The sequence below is a fragment of the Dermacentor silvarum genome, chromosome 3 (genome assembly GCF_013339745.2).
Source record: "Dermacentor silvarum isolate Dsil-2018 chromosome 3, BIME_Dsil_1.4, whole genome shotgun sequence".
NCBI classification, from domain to species: Eukaryota; Metazoa; Arthropoda; class Arachnida; order Ixodida; family Ixodidae; genus Dermacentor; species Dermacentor silvarum.
The window spans coordinates 208426985-208444301 of NC_051156.1; the positions used below are offsets into that span (position 1 = coordinate 208426985).

The following is a 17317-nucleotide window of genomic DNA, read 5'->3' on the forward strand; positions in this document are numbered from 1 at the left end:
AAAGCATGACTTCTGGAAACAGCAGTCGTAAGACTCTTTTGTAGGTCATGTGCGAGACGTTTTAAATCCGCGAAAATGTCTCGTGCTAGTTTGACTGCTCGTAAACCTGGAAACAAATAGAAATTTCAATTCAGGCTACGTCATTTTATTTCTCGCATCTGTGACATTGAACTTATCAGTATTAGGTTAGGTTGGGATAAGTCTTGTCCACCCGTGTCCTGGCCGACTATGCCCCATAATGGTATGAGCTACTTGTTCAGAATACAAAAATACCATGCACACGAATAACATCTGCTCGCGGATTACCTCCTGCTTTACCGCAATGTATAGAACAAAGGCCGTGGTATTTCATGGTACTTGTAATATTCAGTTCTGTAATATCGTCCTTACGTGAATTGAATGCAAAAGCATTAGGACTTGTCTAATCTATCTGCATAAATCTGAACCAACCGTAATCCTGCAAAATCCGTTTTAATCAAATTTTGGGAGTAGGCCAGGTCTGTCTGTCTGTCTGTCTGTCTGTCTGTCTGTCTGTCTGTCTGTCTGTCTGTCTGTCTGTCTGTCTGTCTGTCTGTCTGTCTGTCTGTCTGTCTGTCTGTCTGTCTGTCTGTCTGTCTGTCTGTCTGTCTGTCTGTCTGTCTGTCTGTCTGTCTGTCTGTCTGTCTGTCTGTCTGTCTGTCTGTCTGTCTGTCTGTCTGTCTGTCTGTCTGTCTGTCTGTCTGTCTGTCTGTCTGTCTGTCTGTCTGTCTGTCTGTCTGTCTGTCTGTCTGTCTGTCTGTCTGTCTGTCTGTCTGTCTGTCTGTCTGTCTGTCTGTCTGTCTGTCTGTCTGTCTGTCTGTCTGTCTGTCTGTCTGTCTGTCTGTCTGTCTGTCTGTCTGTCTGTCTGTCTGTCTGTCTGTCTGTCTGTCTGTCTGTCTGTCTGTCTGTCTGTCTGTCTGTCTGTCTGTCTGTCTGTCTGTCTGTCTGTCTGTCTGTCTGTCTGTCTGTCTGTCTGTCTGTCTGTCTGTCTGTCTGTCTGTCTGTCTGTCTGTCTGTCTGTCTGTCTGTCTGTCTGTCTGTCTGTCTGTCTGTCTGTCTGTCTGTCTGTCTGTCTGTCTGTCTGTCTGTCTGTCTGTCTGTCTGTCTGTCTGTCTGTCTGTCTGTCTGTCTGTCTGTCTGTCTGTCTGTCTGTCTGTCTGTCTGTCTGTCTGTCTGTCTGTCTGTCTGTCTGTCTGTCTGTCTGTCTGTCTGTCTGTCTGTCTGTCTGTCTGTCTGTCTGTCTGTCTGTCTGTCTGTCTGTCTGTCTGTCTGTCTGTCTGTCTGTCTGTCTGTCTGTCTGTCTGTCTGTCTGTCTGTCTGTCTGTCTGTCTGTCTGTCTGTCTGTCTGTCTGTCTGTCTGTCTGTCTGTCTGTCTGTCTGTCTGTCTGTCTGTCTGTCTGTCTGTCTGTCTGTCTGTCTCTCTGTCTGTCTGTCTGTCTGTCTTCTGTCTGTTCTGCTGTCTGGTCTTTCTGTCTGTCTGTCTGTCGGTCATGTCTGTCTGTCTGTCTCTCTCCTCTCTCTCTCTCTCCTCTCTCTCTCTCTCTCTCTCTCTCTCTCGTGTGTGTGTGTGTGTGTGTGTGTTTGTTTGTGTGTGTGGTGTGTGTGTGTGTGTGTTGTGTGTTGTGTGTGTGTTGGTGTGTGTGTGTGTGGTGTGTGGCGTGTGTGTGTGTGCGTGCGTGCGTGCGTTTCGTGTGTGTGTGTGTTGTGTGTGTGCGTGCGTGCGTGCGTGCGTGCGTGTGTGCGAGCGCGCGCAACGGCGTCGGACGGTCGCCGTGGCTATTCACCGTGGATTTTCGCATCGCGAGCGGCGGCAGGTCCAGTGCCGGGAACGTGACGTCATCACTTGGCCTCGTTGGATTTGGTACCATCGGGTGAAAACAACGGACGCCGGATTTCCCGCTTTATGGGACATATAATGCTTTCGCATTAAAATACCGCCTGCTTTCCTTCAATGTATAGAACAAAGTCCGTGGTCTTCGATGGTACTTCTGTAATATGAATATAGTGACAGAAGTACCTCCTGCTTTCCCGCATTGTATAGGACAAAGGCGGTGGTGTTCGATGATACTTTTGTAATATGAATGCAGTGACCAAAATAGCTCCTGCTTTCCCACAATGTATAGGACAAAGGTCGTGGTCTTCGATGGTACTGGTTTTCGATAGTACTTTTGTAATATGAATGCAGTGACAAAAATACATCCTGCTATCCCGCAATGTATAGGATAAAGTCTGTGAACTTCGATGGTACTTTTGTAATATGAATGCAGTGACAAAAATACCTCCAGCTTTTCCACAATGTATAGGACATAGGTCGTGGACTTCGATGGTACTTCTTTAATATGAAGATAGTGGCAAGAAAATGGACAAAAAGTCTAGGCTACACGGCGAAAACGATGAAACGATGATGAGACGTCGGTGCCACGCTCCAAATTCCCTACAGACCAAAAAGAATATGGTGGGCCCGTTTGTAGACGGGGATGCGCAGTACTGATGACTTCTCTCTTGCTGCGGGATAGTTCAAGCGTCAACTTCGAACTTGTTATAGTGCCCGCGGCATCATACACAGACCCCACCCTTTCAGCACCTGGAAACACCTTACCACGAGTTCCTTTCACGCAAGACGTCGAGGTGACCATCATCTATCTGACCCCATCTTATGCGCGTAAATTATCTCATTTCATCACACCTAATTCCCTGAAGTCCTCGACTGCTCTTTCTGACTCTTGACACCCGTTCTGTACCAGTGCACCGGTTATCCACCATACACATTACATGGCCTGCCCAGCTCCAGTTCTTGCTCTTAATGCAAAGTAGAATATCGGCTACTCCAATTTGCTAATCCACACCGCTGTCTCCCAGTATCTTATCGTTACGCCTAGCATTTGAGTGCAATAGCAATTGTACGAAAGCTCGAAGCGCATTCATGCCATTGGCGTTGTCGTATTGTCGTGCTATAGACGGCGTATGCGTGCTACGCGCGTGGAGGATAAAAGTCCTCCGAAGACGCGAAGTGCGTTTGGTTACAAAAGTGACGAAGTACTCACCGTGACGCTCCACTCAATCGGCTCTGCGGAAGCCGGGGCAGCGTTCTGGCTTCACTGCTACGTTGTGCGCGCACATTAAGCATTCCTTCAGAGCACACCATAGCGTAGTTAATGCCATGCTAAGTGTATGTAATCGTTTTTGTTGGTTTTATTTTTTTTTACGCTGACAAACGCTGATATTTTTCCTTCGGTCAAATCTCATGCACCATCGAGGGGCAACACCTGCGACGCGACGCCGCTGGCATGCTTCTCATCACGCCACCGTCCTGAGACACGTTCAGTACAAGGAAAATAAAGTTTGACTGCAGGGAAAATTCACAATTTTTTAAATGCGAAGCATTTCTTGCCGGCGGCTCTGTCTGTTGTCCTGCGTCCCACACCCCCACAGCGCATGCGCGTCCTCCCCTCTCTCTACTCTCCTACGCTCCCCCCTTTCTCTCCTCTAGGAATACTCTACGCAGCAGCGCCCGCGTCCCACACCCCCACAGCGCATGCGCGTCCCCTCCCCCTCTCCTCTCTTACGCTCCCCCCCTTTCTCTCCTCTAGGAATCCGGAGCGACGCGCTCGACAAGTGGTGCGACAGCTGCATACTCCGCTGGGGGCGCCACGGTAGTTCCGCGGTATGAAAATGACGGAGCGCGCGCGCCTCATTCTCTCTCCTGTGCAGCGCCGCGATGAGCGCTCGGGCCGCTGCCGCGAAACCATCTCCCAGCTGCTTCGCATCCACACATGGTTCCCTTTAGCGGGAGATGGAGTAATTTTTTTTCGTTTCATCGCTCTTTCGTGGTCCTTAAATAAACTTCAGGTTTATGCCCCATATATCATTACTGCTGGAATGCAATTATTGTACACTTTTCTATTCAAGCATTAGTGGTAAGCTGCCGGTTATAATTTGGTAATGCCTTCCGTTCGCTCTCCATATCGTGACTAGCAGTTGACCGCTATCCTTGAAAGCAAAAGTGTACAGTCATTGCATTCTACCAATGCAAACCACAGTAGACAATTAGTAAGGGTGACCATAGTAGACATTGTATATTTACAGTTTTTCCATAAAAGAAGGGAACAGGAAAGTATGAACCACAATTCTCAAGTGATATCCCTTGGAGGCAATGCGAGGCAATGCGAGCCACGTGACGACAGAAAAAAAAATGGCAGTTTCGTCCGAAGGGTGAAGCATAGAAACCAGTAGCAATTAAGTTCAGCGTTTTGTTTGAGCTCGTCGGAAGGCCGGGACGACGTGTTCTTGGGATGCCAACGCGAGTCAAATGGTGCTGCGCAGCAAGAACAACACCATGGCAGCTACCAGGCATCTCGCATCGCTCACCAGGGTCCCTAGATTACGCTGACGGGATGAGGAGCGTCGCGAGTGGCGTTACAGATGTCGCAACGCGATGGTGGAGATGGAATCGACAGAAAACTATCTGCGTTTGTAAGCTCCCAGTAAAGGGATTATATAGTTAAGCTCGACGTTTACCGTCTCTTCCGTTCAGATTAGTATATACGCACTAGAAACACCAGTAACTTTTCTTGTGTGCGCGCGCGAAGCTCATGCCAACAGCGGAATACCGAACGTTGCCTTGTCTCCAATCCAGTTGAGCGGAGTGTGACGATATGTCGACTTGGTTATAAAGTCGTTTTCGCAGCCAAACGCACTGCGCATAGCTCGCGTCTCTGGAGACTTCCCAGCGTTCCTAACGATCTGCGCTTTAGCTGCGCATGCGCCGTCGATACCGTGATCCACAGCGCTGCAGTGATGACGGCTACGGCGACGGTGAAAACGCGCCTAGTGCGCTCGTATAATTGCTGCCGCAATAATATGTACTATCTGACCGCACGCCTATATATCATTACTCCATCATACATGCGTTGCATGTTACCGTTGGAAAGATAATCACATTCTTTGACAGTGTGACACAGCACGTGCCCACACAGCTATCACTTAGCTTTTTATTGCTACTTTCTGTCGGTAGGGCAATGTTTGTTGATCAAGTAGAATATGTACCTACTTTTATAATTCCCCATAATATGTCCACTTTTAAACAAAGCTGTGCAGTGCTTTTTAAAACGCATGGCATTTCTTTCTTTTCCGTTAAAACGTTGAAAATCTCAAATCAAATATCTGACGGCCCTTGACACCTCAACGTGACATTTGTCACATTGCTCTGTTTGAGTTGATTTTTTTACAAGATGAGTTGACATTTTCCTTCTATAATTAAGCCGTGTTAATTTCATCACTGGTCTTATCGACCTATTTTCTGCACAAACGACTATACGAGTACTGGTGTTCTTTTATCGTGCGTACAATCATTTATATTGTTCTTGCTTTTGCACTCGTCGTTAGTTTTTGGGGAATAAAAACTTGGTTGTCAAGCAAAACGTGCAGCAGTAGCGTTTAAGGTTCAAGTCGACGCAGGTAGCAACGGCCGCCGGTGCATTCTTGAGGCAATTCCCGAGAAGGCGTGAAGGAAGGAATCAGTGGGACATCAGGAACGTCTTTTATCAGACGCTCATTTACAGTATTGTGCGCGATAAGATGACCACGACTCGTTACCACATGACCGAACAATATATACTTAGCTTCTCGCCGTCGCAAAAATGCTTCCTTCGATATTCTTCAAGGCAGTTAGATCATCTTATGAGATCTACGTTGATTTCTACTGCAGTAGTCGAACGGGCAAGGTGAACGATTGCAAAAGGCGGTGTACAGCGTTCACAGCAGCAGGCGTAACAAAGTTGCGCCAACTCTCTGTGTTAAGAAGCATCGTGTGGTAATCGCTGCTACTGGCTTTGGAAGCAAAATAGGAGGGGTGCATAAGGGGGAAAACGTGCGAGATGAAAATTGCTGTCGGTAAGGCAATGTTTGTTGATCAAGTAGAAAAACCGACTGCTGCGGACGCTTGGTCGTTAGCATGGCGATGAATATAACGGGTTATGTCAGCTCTTCGTTGTTCTTTGGTACTGGCCTGGCTAATCCAGCCGCGAGACTGAAAATGTTCTTTGCGCACGAGCCGCGAGAGATGGTGTGTTGAAGGTGCCTACGCGTTTTAATGTCGCCATAAAAGAACGAACGCCCTGCACCATCACCTTCGCTTCTCGTTTTTTTTTTTTCCTTCCAACTACAGTGAGTAAACGTCGCGAAGGGACATCCACCAGGCCCGATATCCTACCGTTAACCTGATTTCCGTCGTTACGAGGCTTCTTATAACTTATAGCAAGTGAAGCCAACACACGGCTTCACTTGCTAATACTGCAAAGAACGCAATTGGTCCACCCGTTGGAGATATCTATCCTACAAATATAAGGATTGGTCCCATGAGCCGTCCGGAAGCGCAGCTGTCCTGCATAATTAACGCCGCGGCTTCCGTCACTGGGCCTTGGGCTCGTCGTCTTCGTCGTTGGTCTGTGTGCCAGAGCTACGTTTGGACGGCGCTGGCTCCGACTTGCTACGCGAGTGGTGCAACGTGTACTGGCGGTACTCGGGCGGCAGCGCACCCAGGATCTTCAGCTTCCCTGCCATGCTGTCCGGCACTGTCACACTGTACTCGGGCTCCCAAACCGAACCTGCGCAATAGAGAGCGCCCACGGCAGTTAGGCACCCAACGCGGCGTGTCGCATGTCAGCTGCGGAAAAAAAAAATCTGAGAAGACTGAGCACATTGCAATGGAATATTCACACTACCAGAGCCGTATGGAACCTTCCAGACGCCTTGGGGTTCACAGCTGGTGGTGGTGGCAAGCGTTCGAGATAAGCGTTTATAGAGCATTGATGGGAAAAGGCAGGAAAGATATGAGTACGGAATCGTCACATGCACAGCTAACTTTAGGAGATGAAGCACAGATGGTTAGAGTGCTAGATTACGATACGGCAACTTGTAAGAAGCTGACACAGTCTAGGTGACTATTCGTCACCACACTGATTGAAAGGGGATGTCATTAAAACATTATTCATTATCATTATCATCATCATCACAACACAAGAGTTGCGGTGAAACGCCACTGAGAGAGGGGGAGAGACAATTTATTTATTTTATTTAATTTTTAAGTACTGCCGGCCTGTAGTTCAGGCCTTAGGCAGGAGTGGGTATTAAATACATTTCGAAGTAGTGTAACAAAAGAAAAAAAAGAACAATATTGCCTAACAGAACATACGCGAAAATCCAATACAAGCATAACAACACAATAATTTGCTGTCACGTACACTTTGAGGAATATACACGTTAAATACAAGAAAGAAAGAGCAGCACAAGTTTTAAAATGCAATCCTTTGAAAAACACGAATGGCACATTTGAGTATAAGTTCTACAGCACAAACTCTCACAACAACAAAAACCAAACCAAAACAAAACAAAACAAACACGCCAATTGCGGTTTAATATTGAATAAACCATGTATGTAAAAGAAAAATGCAGGTATTAACAACACGACTATTACATATAAGAATGATCAAATGGAGTAACGCAAGAACATGTGCAAGAACACGAGGCTATGTAGTAATAGATTTACTGAATACCCTGTGAAGCAGTATTAGTATAAATTTGACATTTGAAAACCTCTAAGTGCACTCAAAAATACATCAATTGTCGGACTCGTGACCACACCTGCAGGCAGTGCATTCCAGTCGGAGATAGTGCGAGGACAGAATTGGTTTTTAAAGGTTTTCGTCCTGCATGAGTATTCAGCGATTTTTCTGGGGTGGTAAGAACGTGTAATGCGAAAGGTTAGACGTTCGATGAGCGTGTATTGGTCAAATTGGAAAATGTCATTGTATAATAGGTAGAGAAGTTTTAGCCTCTCGTGATACCGCCGCGTTTTGAGTTGCTCTAGCTGGGCATCTTTGCTGGGCATCATTTATTATAATAGAAAAAGCTGAGAGGACCTGAATCAAAGTTCTGACCGGCTATACTTAGCATTGAAAAAGAAAAAGGTGAGTTAAAAGAAAAGGAAAAGAGTTGATGATGGGGACGAATACGGTGGCCAATGAACTTAGCAGAAAAGTCCCGCCAAGGTCCCACTAAAATCTTTTGCGGCAAAAATTAGCCGATGAACTTGTACAAATTCTGTGCCAAATACTGGGTGGCTTTGCAGAGCGTATCGCGGGCAGACGCACAAATCGGGTTCTGTATAGTGTCGGTTCGACCGCACCCCTCGCAGTCTGGACTGTCTGCACGGCCGATAAGGTGTAGGTAGCACCGAATGAATGCCACACCTAGTCGCAGCAGATGCAGCAATCTTGCATCACGTCGTTTGATGGTATTCAGACGATGTGACAATTTGTTGTTTGTGTTCTTCATCGTTAAAAAAAGAGATAAGGTCAACCAAGTGCCGACGCCAGAGAAGACACGGTCGAAGTACATGATGGCTCAAATGATTCTATGATGAAATGTTGACTATATATATATATATATATATATATATATATATATATATATATATATATATAGTCTCTTTCTAACTCTTTTTCATGTTCATTATTCACTCATTTCGTATCCGATTCGCATCGCATTTCACGCGCAATTACGTCGACCTTGTCTTCTTTAGCTTCGACACTTGGTTCACCTTTTTTTTTACCATTATTCCAGAGGGGCCGATCCCGGAGACAGTGCAAATACTGCACAGAGCGTCGACACAAAATAATTATCACGTTCTCAGGTGTAGCTTCTTCTTTCTGGGGTTTTACGTGCCAAAACCAGTTCTGATTATGAGGCACGCCATGGTGGAGGGCTCCGGATTAATTTTGACCACCTGGGGTTCTTTAACGTGCACAACAACGCAAGCACACGCGCGTTTTTGCATTTAGCTTCCATCGAAATGCGGCCGCCGGGGCCGGGATTCGATCCCGCGTCCTCGTGCTCAGCAGCGCAATGCCTTAGCTAATTGAGCCACCGCGGCGGGTTGGTGTAGCTTCCGGAGAAGGTACAGGTGATATCTCGTGTATTTAGATTTAGGTGCACGTTAATAACCCCATGTGGTCAAAATTATTCTGGATTCCCCCCACTGCAGCGTGCCTCATAATCAGATCATGGTTCTGGCACGTAAAATCCCGTAATTTTTTAACTTGAGCGACCATCAGACTTTTTAGCTCTTTTTTTTACACCGAAGACCTTTCAAATATTTCTTCACCACATTCAACATAATACCCATGGTGAATGAGCGCTTAAGAGCAGATGTGCTGACGGAACCATGAAGCAGACCCCGTATTTAGACTTATAGGAAGAACATCTGCAAAGAATGGATAGCGTTCTCGAGTGAAAAACTGCCTCAGCCACCTTCTATCCAAGTGACTGATCATGCTGCTAGCTGCAAGAAACGTTTAGCGAACTTCTTTGTGCATTCGCCTGCTCTGTGAAAGTGAGTTGGGAGTTTATTATACGCCACCGCTGTAGAGCTTGTATGGAAAGGGAAGCCGAGCAAAATATACGGCCAGTTGGAGCACTGTGTAGCAGCAGAGATATATAGGCTTTTATCGCGGCTTGGTTCAACAGGATTTCCTCAAACAGGAACATTCTCATCAAGTGGCAGATAACTAAACATGATTTCGGGAAATTTTTTTAAAGTCCGTCACCAGTATATTAGAGGCACCAAGTTCATCAAACAGCACTGTCGTTCGGTCAAGAACGCCTGGAGCACTCCTTTGTGCACCAAACTCTATAGAAAGGAACTTAGCATGTAGGCGGTGAAGGTTAGGTTGTTTCGGAATCTTATTGTTTCGGAAACCATATCGAGAATGAAGCCTCGCCTCTTACCGGAACGCCACCGGAAGAACTTGTTCCTCCTCCTCGGGTTGAACGCACAGCCCACTTCGCTCATAAGGTGCACTTTCCAGGCGTCGTCACCTGGTGCGAAGTTCTGGTGGCAGAGTGGACAATGATTGGCCTGATGGGGAGGCTTGGCCACTGCATTCAGGTACAGGGGACATAAATTGTATCACGTGGAGATTGTAATCTTGAAAACCACAGCAGCAGAGTCTAGCGCCCACGTGTTAGTTTAACGGTTAACGTGTAGGGTTGCATGCAACTGTTGAGCTCAAGAATGTAAAAGCCCTACCGCCCGGGAAAAACTCGCTTGGAAAGATGTGACGGTAGCCAGCTATCCAGTATCGTTTGGAGTTCTGCATAGCGACGATGGCAATAGTATGACGGTGATGACATATTGCGACCGTTTTTTTTTTTTTTTTTTTTTTTTGTAGTCCGGCGAAAAGAAGTTTCCATTATGACCTGGACCGATGTTAAAGGCGCTATGTCACACAGTGTCAGCGTAGCGCCAGCTGCTGCGATGGAAGGACTGGAGAATGCGAACTGATCCTGAAGGCGGGTGCAGTTAGCACAACGTCTCAAAGCGTTAGCTGCCGCGATAGAAGAATGCAAGAAACTGGCATGTCCTCGCTTCTATAAGTAACTTGTTATGCGATGAAACACACGGCGAAAGACGGTTGTAAGGTTGACTATCATTCGCCCGTTTTATTCCTGCATCTGGCGTTGACACGAAGGGCGTATGCATGTGATTGTAGTCGAATGGTTAGGTTAGGTTATGTTAGATTAGCCTCGTGCGGCGAACCAGAATTGGTCTCTCTTTTACTGCGCACAGGAAGGCAACTCATACAAGCCGTTATCTAAATTTTAGTTCATGCCACCCGGCTTGTCCGAAGCATTCCGTTGTCCAATCCCTCGGCACGCGGGTCACACGCATGTGCGCAGATCACGACGATGTAAATAAGAAACTGAAGACCATTCGTCTCGAATTATCCATGCACGGGTACCCAAAGAAGTTTATTAAAAAAATGATAACCCCTGTTTTCTATCCCAAGCCGTATCTCTTTGAAAGGTCTGTTGTTTGAAAGACGCGCGGGCGTCTATGTTCCTGGCGTCAGCGAAGTTATAAGCCGTTTCTTCTCAATATACAATCTTCGAAGCGCGCTCGTGCCACCCAACAAGCTGTGAAATCAACTTGTGAATTGAATATACCGGCTGGACAGCAAGGACAGCAGTTACATCGACGAAACAGGCAAGTTTACAAGAAGAATAAAGGAGCATTAAAGGGACGTCTCCAACAACAACAAAAATCTTCTGATGCCCTTGCAGAGTGCGCCGACAATCACAATCACCCCACCGATTGGGAAAACGCCGCTATAATAGCAAAGGAAAAGAATCCGATGACATGACTTCCAATGGATTCATTCAAACGACGGAGGAGAGTTATCAACAGAACTGATGAAACTTGGTCAGTGACCTTCTTCGTCATCATGTTACCTGAGCATATGAACTTTCGTTGAACAACATAAAAGCTTAAAACGGCCCTTGGCGAGCAGGCCTATAATGACCGCGGCGTCTTGAGTGATTGCAATGCTTTCCTGCTTTATCGAGAGTACTGAAGTACGTGCATAGTCAACCGTGCTACTCTCTCAATTTACATTGGTGCTGGACTAGCAAGGCCGGCACCGATATATGTGTTTTTTTTACTATCATCCCCCAAAAATGCCATTACAGGAGTGTTAATACAGAACGTAAACCATGACACATGTTTATCTAGAACATAGCTTAAGACAGCAGACAAGCCAGTGCCCCCCCCCCCCCCCCCCCCTAGCTTAACGCAAACAATACAACAGCATAAGAGAGCAGCTCAAGAGATATTGACAAATACACCCAATGTGCTCGGCATCGCTTCTTGGCGCTTTTTGGCCATCCCTGGCCCTTGCGCCAAAAAACCCATACATCATCATCATCATCATTGCTTCAAGGGCGTGAATCCGAGCGTCTATTCAAGGGTATACAACTTACGGACGCATGTTTTCAGCTTGACGTGTCCTTCGAAGCGGGTCTTGGCGATCGCTTCCTTGCAGCGGATGCAGAGCCTGTATTGACTGCGAGAGACACACTCTTCAAGGAGGTGCCTCGTGAGTCCAGAGATTTCCACGACCTGTTGGGTAAAAAAATAAGTCAGGAAAGCTCAGGGGCACGTTGCAGCCCGCAATTACTTGAAAGAAAGCCTGCGGATGTCTGTCAGCAATATTGAATGCTGCCTCGAGAGTGTGGATTCCCACAGGTAGAATATATTTACAAGAAAGCTTGATAATGCGTGTGCATCCCGAAAATAACACATGGTTTGTTGATTATCATATATCAATTGATTCGAACAGACGGTTCTGAAGACTATTGTAGATTGCTTTGTTCTGCCTTGTTCCGATTTTGATCTCCAAACATTTGTGGCAAATAATAGTCGTTATGCTAGCGAATACTAAGCACGACACACACATGCATTGTCTTCTTCAATACTCTCATCTTATCTCTGTACTAACAAAGTCCTAACTAGGTACATCGCATCATTGCTGAAACAGCACATATGGTTTGCACGAGGAAGTAGCTTTATCGAATCTCCACATACGCAGGGCTCCCTCACGTATCCGCCACCGATACGATGCGGTACACCCTCCCTGCATTGCTCGAACATGCCGATTAACTTGCCTGCTTGCAATTGTAGCAGAGCATAAGCATGGGACACTCCGTCCAGTAGTGGTAGTTGAGAGTCTCCGCGTTGAACTTCTCGTTGGTTTCTTCACAGAACATGCACATCCTGCGAAAGAATGAACAAAGCGGCAAGGCACAGAGAATTTTCAAAAGACAGTGTGCTTGCAACTGCTTGCAACTAATCATTTTTGACCCTGGCCGAGTGCTGTGAAAGTTGAATACTCAGCGAAATGCGCACATTGTACACCTACAAACATTGTACGTGTCTCTTCAGAGAAATTTAATTGCTTGCCTGCAGTGCTCAACTCAGCAAACTAAACGCCCAGTGGAAAGGTTGCCTAGTGTATCACGAGTGGGCTATTAAGATGCCTGAACGAGCAAACTTGGCCGATAAGCACAGAGCTGGGTAACTCGCACATGAGATAGACATGTCCAGCGTTCTGTGTTGCTTTCTTTCTCGTATACTGTCCTGCGTGTTGCTTATTCACTGCGCTATGACCAGAGCGCTTCGGTGAAAACGTTATTAAACGACCCAGGTATTGGTGAACCAACCAGTCCTTTCGGGAAGTGATCTCCAAATGTCTATATGGCGCATAACAATGCCGGCATCAGCCCTCGCCTTGTACGCGTTAGGCTAGTATTTTAGTATTACGTGCGAAGAGGCACCACACTACAGCCCTGTAGAGAACACAAGGAGCTTACAATATGACGGGCATTAACGATTATACCACACGCTGTTCCGAAGTTCTTAGTGCAGAAGTAATGAAGGTCATGCACAGAAGGACGGCCCTGGCCGCCCATTTTAAAACCGGTAGCTCACTTGTCCAAGTTGAGTGTCGATTGATCCTGCTGCGACGCCTTGGGCAGCTCCTGGAGTGACCGGCTGGACGGCGCGGCAACTTCCTTCACGAAGTCCCGGCGGCCGGAGCCCGAACTGGGGCTGTCGGCCGACGCTGACCGCTGCCGCCGTGGCGGTCGCTGGGCGCTCCCGGGCTGAACACAATGCAATGAAGTGCATTGTAGTACTTAATTCCGAGCAAATGAGTAGCTCAGCTCCACAAACTTCTGCCCCCACCTCCGAAAACTTTTTTGTTATCTGCTCATCACACATGTTGCTCATGATCACTGAGAGTGATCCTTAAACCATGCTAGATCCAGATGGTATAAGCAAAACTGTATGTTGTATGCGTGATTCCAAAGAATGTACGCACTGTTCGCTTCACTTTGCTGAGTGCTTGAAGTTTGTGCCTTACGGGGATACGATCCACTGCTCCTGCCCTGCGTTGCCGCCTGGATCGGCCCACATTTTTTGCTCACGGACGCAGACGCGAATAATTCCGAACACCGACAGGCTAACAGCTTTGCTGTAAAACGGTGCTCGTATAGTTTAGTGCCACAAAAGTTATAGCTACCAATGTCTCCACTGACAGGTGCAATTTGTCATGTTTATGCGAGGAACGTAGGCACATTTTACACATTGTATTTCTCAGCACATACATCCCACCCAACTTCCGATGTTAGCTACACTGCTGAGCCAACAGTGTCTACGTAATGAGAGTGTGATGGAAGCCGTCGCGGGTATGGATATGTGCGAATGTGAAGCAGTGGCTATTATTCACTTCGTTCAAATGCATGAGATCAACATACCCTCTGCATAACGTAAAGCTGACGTGTACAACCTTCCTCAGAAGTGCACTGGCTACTCCGCGCTTTCACTGTATACATATATTGTTACGCGAACGAAGGATTAAGCACTGGAGACTATTTACAATGTATATTTACAAAAGACAAACTCAGCGCTGGCCAGTTCAGCAGACAGCTCGAGAGCGTGGAGCAGTTCTTCTTCTTCGTCGGGGCGCCCGCGCGCATCGTCCACAAGAAACACGCAATATGCATGTAGCATTATTGTTCGGCCGTGTGCTGTGGTTACTGTGGCACTCCTGACACTCCGTACTTCTGGATAGTGAGTATACGAGAGTTTCTTCGATTCCTCATAGCGTTAATACTTATGACATACGACAGTAAATCTCTTAAACAGCCTGTAGACAACCTCGCGGTCAGAGGCAACGTAACCCGTATACTATGAACAAAGACTATGTACATAACGTTACAAAGTATCTCGGTTAATGTAACATCACATTACGCGAACTTATTTAGCATTAGCATTAACACTTGCATCAAAGGAGCTTCGCGTCCACCGATTAGCACAGTGTATGGAATACGCAAAATTCTTTTTTACAGTCGTAAAACATTCGTCACGGTTATTAAATTACCTGAAGACGTTCTAAGCTGTTCTTGCAATAGAAATATATTGGAACAATTTTGTATAAATCATTTCTCAGCAAACAGCAAGAAAGAATGCACATGTAAAGAGGGAAAATGGCCGAAAAACTTATAATGCATGTATATATATCATATGCATGTTTTCATTGCTTGAGTCTTTCATTGACCCGCCGTGGTTGCTTAGTGGCTATGGTGTTGGGCTACTATAAGCACGATGTCGCGAGATCGAATCCCGGCTACGGCGGCCGCATTTCAATGGGGGCGAAATGCGAAAACGCCCGTGTAATTGGTTTAGGTGCACGTTAAAGAACCCCAGGTGGTCCAAATTATTCCGGAGCCCCCCACTACGGTGCGCCTCATAATCAAATCGTGGTTTTGGCACGTAAAACCTCATAATTTAATTTTTAGTCTTTCATCGACTGTCAACCACCATCAAGCACGTGGAAGGACTCCTCAAAAATCAACGCCGTAGATGATCGCACGGTTAAACTATAATTAACAGATGCATTACCTCCTTGTCAATCTTCTCGAACTCTTCGAAGACCTTCTTGTATGTGAAGTTCCTAGAGGTCTTTGTGGACTCGGGAACGAGGCACTGGCGCACGGGCGTACCCAGCAGCCGGTAGAGTGACAGGAGAATCTGCTCGGCCACCTCGCGCACTTGTAGTGACGGGTGAGACAGGGCTCGGATGGCAAACGCCATCATATGCTCGAACAGTGGATCACTGCAACAGAACGTAGTGACCTCGGAATATGCAGCGTTCCATTGTAAAACATCTTTTCACAATATTGCATAAAGAGGAATAGGATGTAAGACCACAAGAAGCACACTACCTCTTTTCGTGATAGTGACGCGACAACAGCGTCACCAGATAGGAACTTGCCGGACAGAATCTAACAATACGTGATATGCTGGAACAGCACCTCACCGATTGATTTTTTTTTCTGAGAAAGTAAAAGTGATGATGTAAGCTGCCATATGCATTCGTTATGGTCATTCTGTTTTTCACCATCGCTTCAAGAAACCTCAGTTCCGCAGAAATAATATGGTCGCAGTGCTCGAAGGAGCCTTCCTCATAAACCTGATATGTTTCCACGGCCGCCACCCCTTAGCCTTCTTGGCATAATTTCATGTGTCAAAACTGATGAAATATTCTATTAGAAAGCCTTAGCGACTTCTACGAATTTATTTCGGGAGGTGTAAATTGCATTTATACTGTCACGTTGTATTGAAGTTGAAAAATCACACAGCTAAAAGTGTGAGCTAACAATTTAACTCTTTGTTGGGTGAACTTGTGGCCACAAGAACAAAAAATTACTCAAAGCACAACGATAACGGCGAGCGCAGTCGCCGGTCGTAAAATATCTTAGGTAACGAGTCAAATCCGAGCACTATTTACACATAGATCACAGTACATTACAGAACATTAGCTCGTGCTTGTTTACATTCGAGAACGTACAAAAGCATTCGCGTTTACTAGAGAAAACTGTTTCGTTAAAGAATTAGCGACAATATCCAAGAATATCTATTACAATGGGCGCGTCTTGTCAAATCGATATCGGTAACGATCTGGGGAAAAGCAGTCACCTTCAAAAACCAAAACGTACGTGTGACAACATAGTTACAAATAATATTAAAGAGCTTTGCACATACTGACTGCTTAGAGAGCTCGGTTAGAAAAGATAGTCGAGCTCAGAATAAGCGACGCTTATAACATCGATTTTTTTTTACGAGCTACTGCACAGTTCACTGCACAGACCCAAATTACAAACCAAGTATCGAGCTTATTTTACCTTTGGCTCAAGGGCGGAAACCTGGCGACAAGCTGCTCCACAAGCTCGCAGCGACCCTGGGCAAGCCTTGGATTTGTTGACTCGGGAAAAGGTCGGAGGATGATGTGGAGCATCGCTTGAACAGCCTGCATGAAAAGGAGTTAGCCTAGCATTGCTCAAGGACATCAAGCCTAAAAAAAAAAAAAAAAAAAAAAAAAAAACCTGCAGGCAGCACGGCAATGGAACCTCGCTTAAACAGAACAAATTAATGTATTTTTATGCATAAAAAGTAACAGGCAGTAAGCAGCCAGATGTGCACAATGAAAGTTAATCAAACGTTCCTCAACGATGGTCTGGCAACAAAGGCATCACAGCATACATTACATATATGGGTGTAGCGGTCATATTTGAAAGCTGAGCGTTAACTGAAGAAAGTGTGTGACTTTTTTTTTACCTTAACATCCTCGTAGTCGCCCATTTCAAGAAGAAAGTCGATGGCTACAGATTTCACTCTGGGGGCCTGCAACAAGGAAACAAAGAATTTTCAAAGCATATAACATGTTTGGATGACGGGCGCAAGAAGCGTACTGCATGTCAACGTTTTTAAGAACCCTTAGTGTCTCTTACTAGAAGAGGTCCCTTCTCAGGCCGTTCGAGGCGTTTCGAAAGCACTGGTCGTATGCTATGACAATGGCAGTATCACAGGCACAGCCGACATGGTAGCGCGTAGATATATTAA

The 17317-nt window shown here is 46.2% G+C and overlaps 1 protein-coding gene across 1 annotated transcript in view; it reads right to left on the minus strand.

Annotated features, from left to right (window-relative positions):
• Positions 1–5536: 5536 nt before the first annotated feature.
• The window catches only part of LOC119446566 (centrosomal protein of 104 kDa-like), a 54196-nt gene continuing 42415 nt past the window's right edge, over positions 5537–17317 (minus strand). The window contains exons 16-24 of the mRNA XM_049664910.1: positions 17033–17098; positions 16600–16724; positions 15317–15530; positions 13776–13812; positions 13343–13547; positions 12520–12628; positions 11836–11974; positions 9805–9954; positions 5537–6623 (exon numbers count right to left, since the gene is read on the minus strand). Of these exons, the coding sequence (XP_049520867.1) occupies positions 6427–6623; positions 9805–9954; positions 11836–11974; positions 12520–12628; positions 13343–13547; positions 13776–13812; positions 15317–15530; positions 16600–16724; positions 17033–17098 (1242 nt within the window). The 3' untranslated portion in view covers positions 5537–6426. The remainder of the gene's footprint in view (positions 6624–9804; positions 9955–11835; positions 11975–12519; positions 12629–13342; positions 13548–13775; positions 13813–15316; positions 15531–16599; positions 16725–17032; positions 17099–17317) is intronic.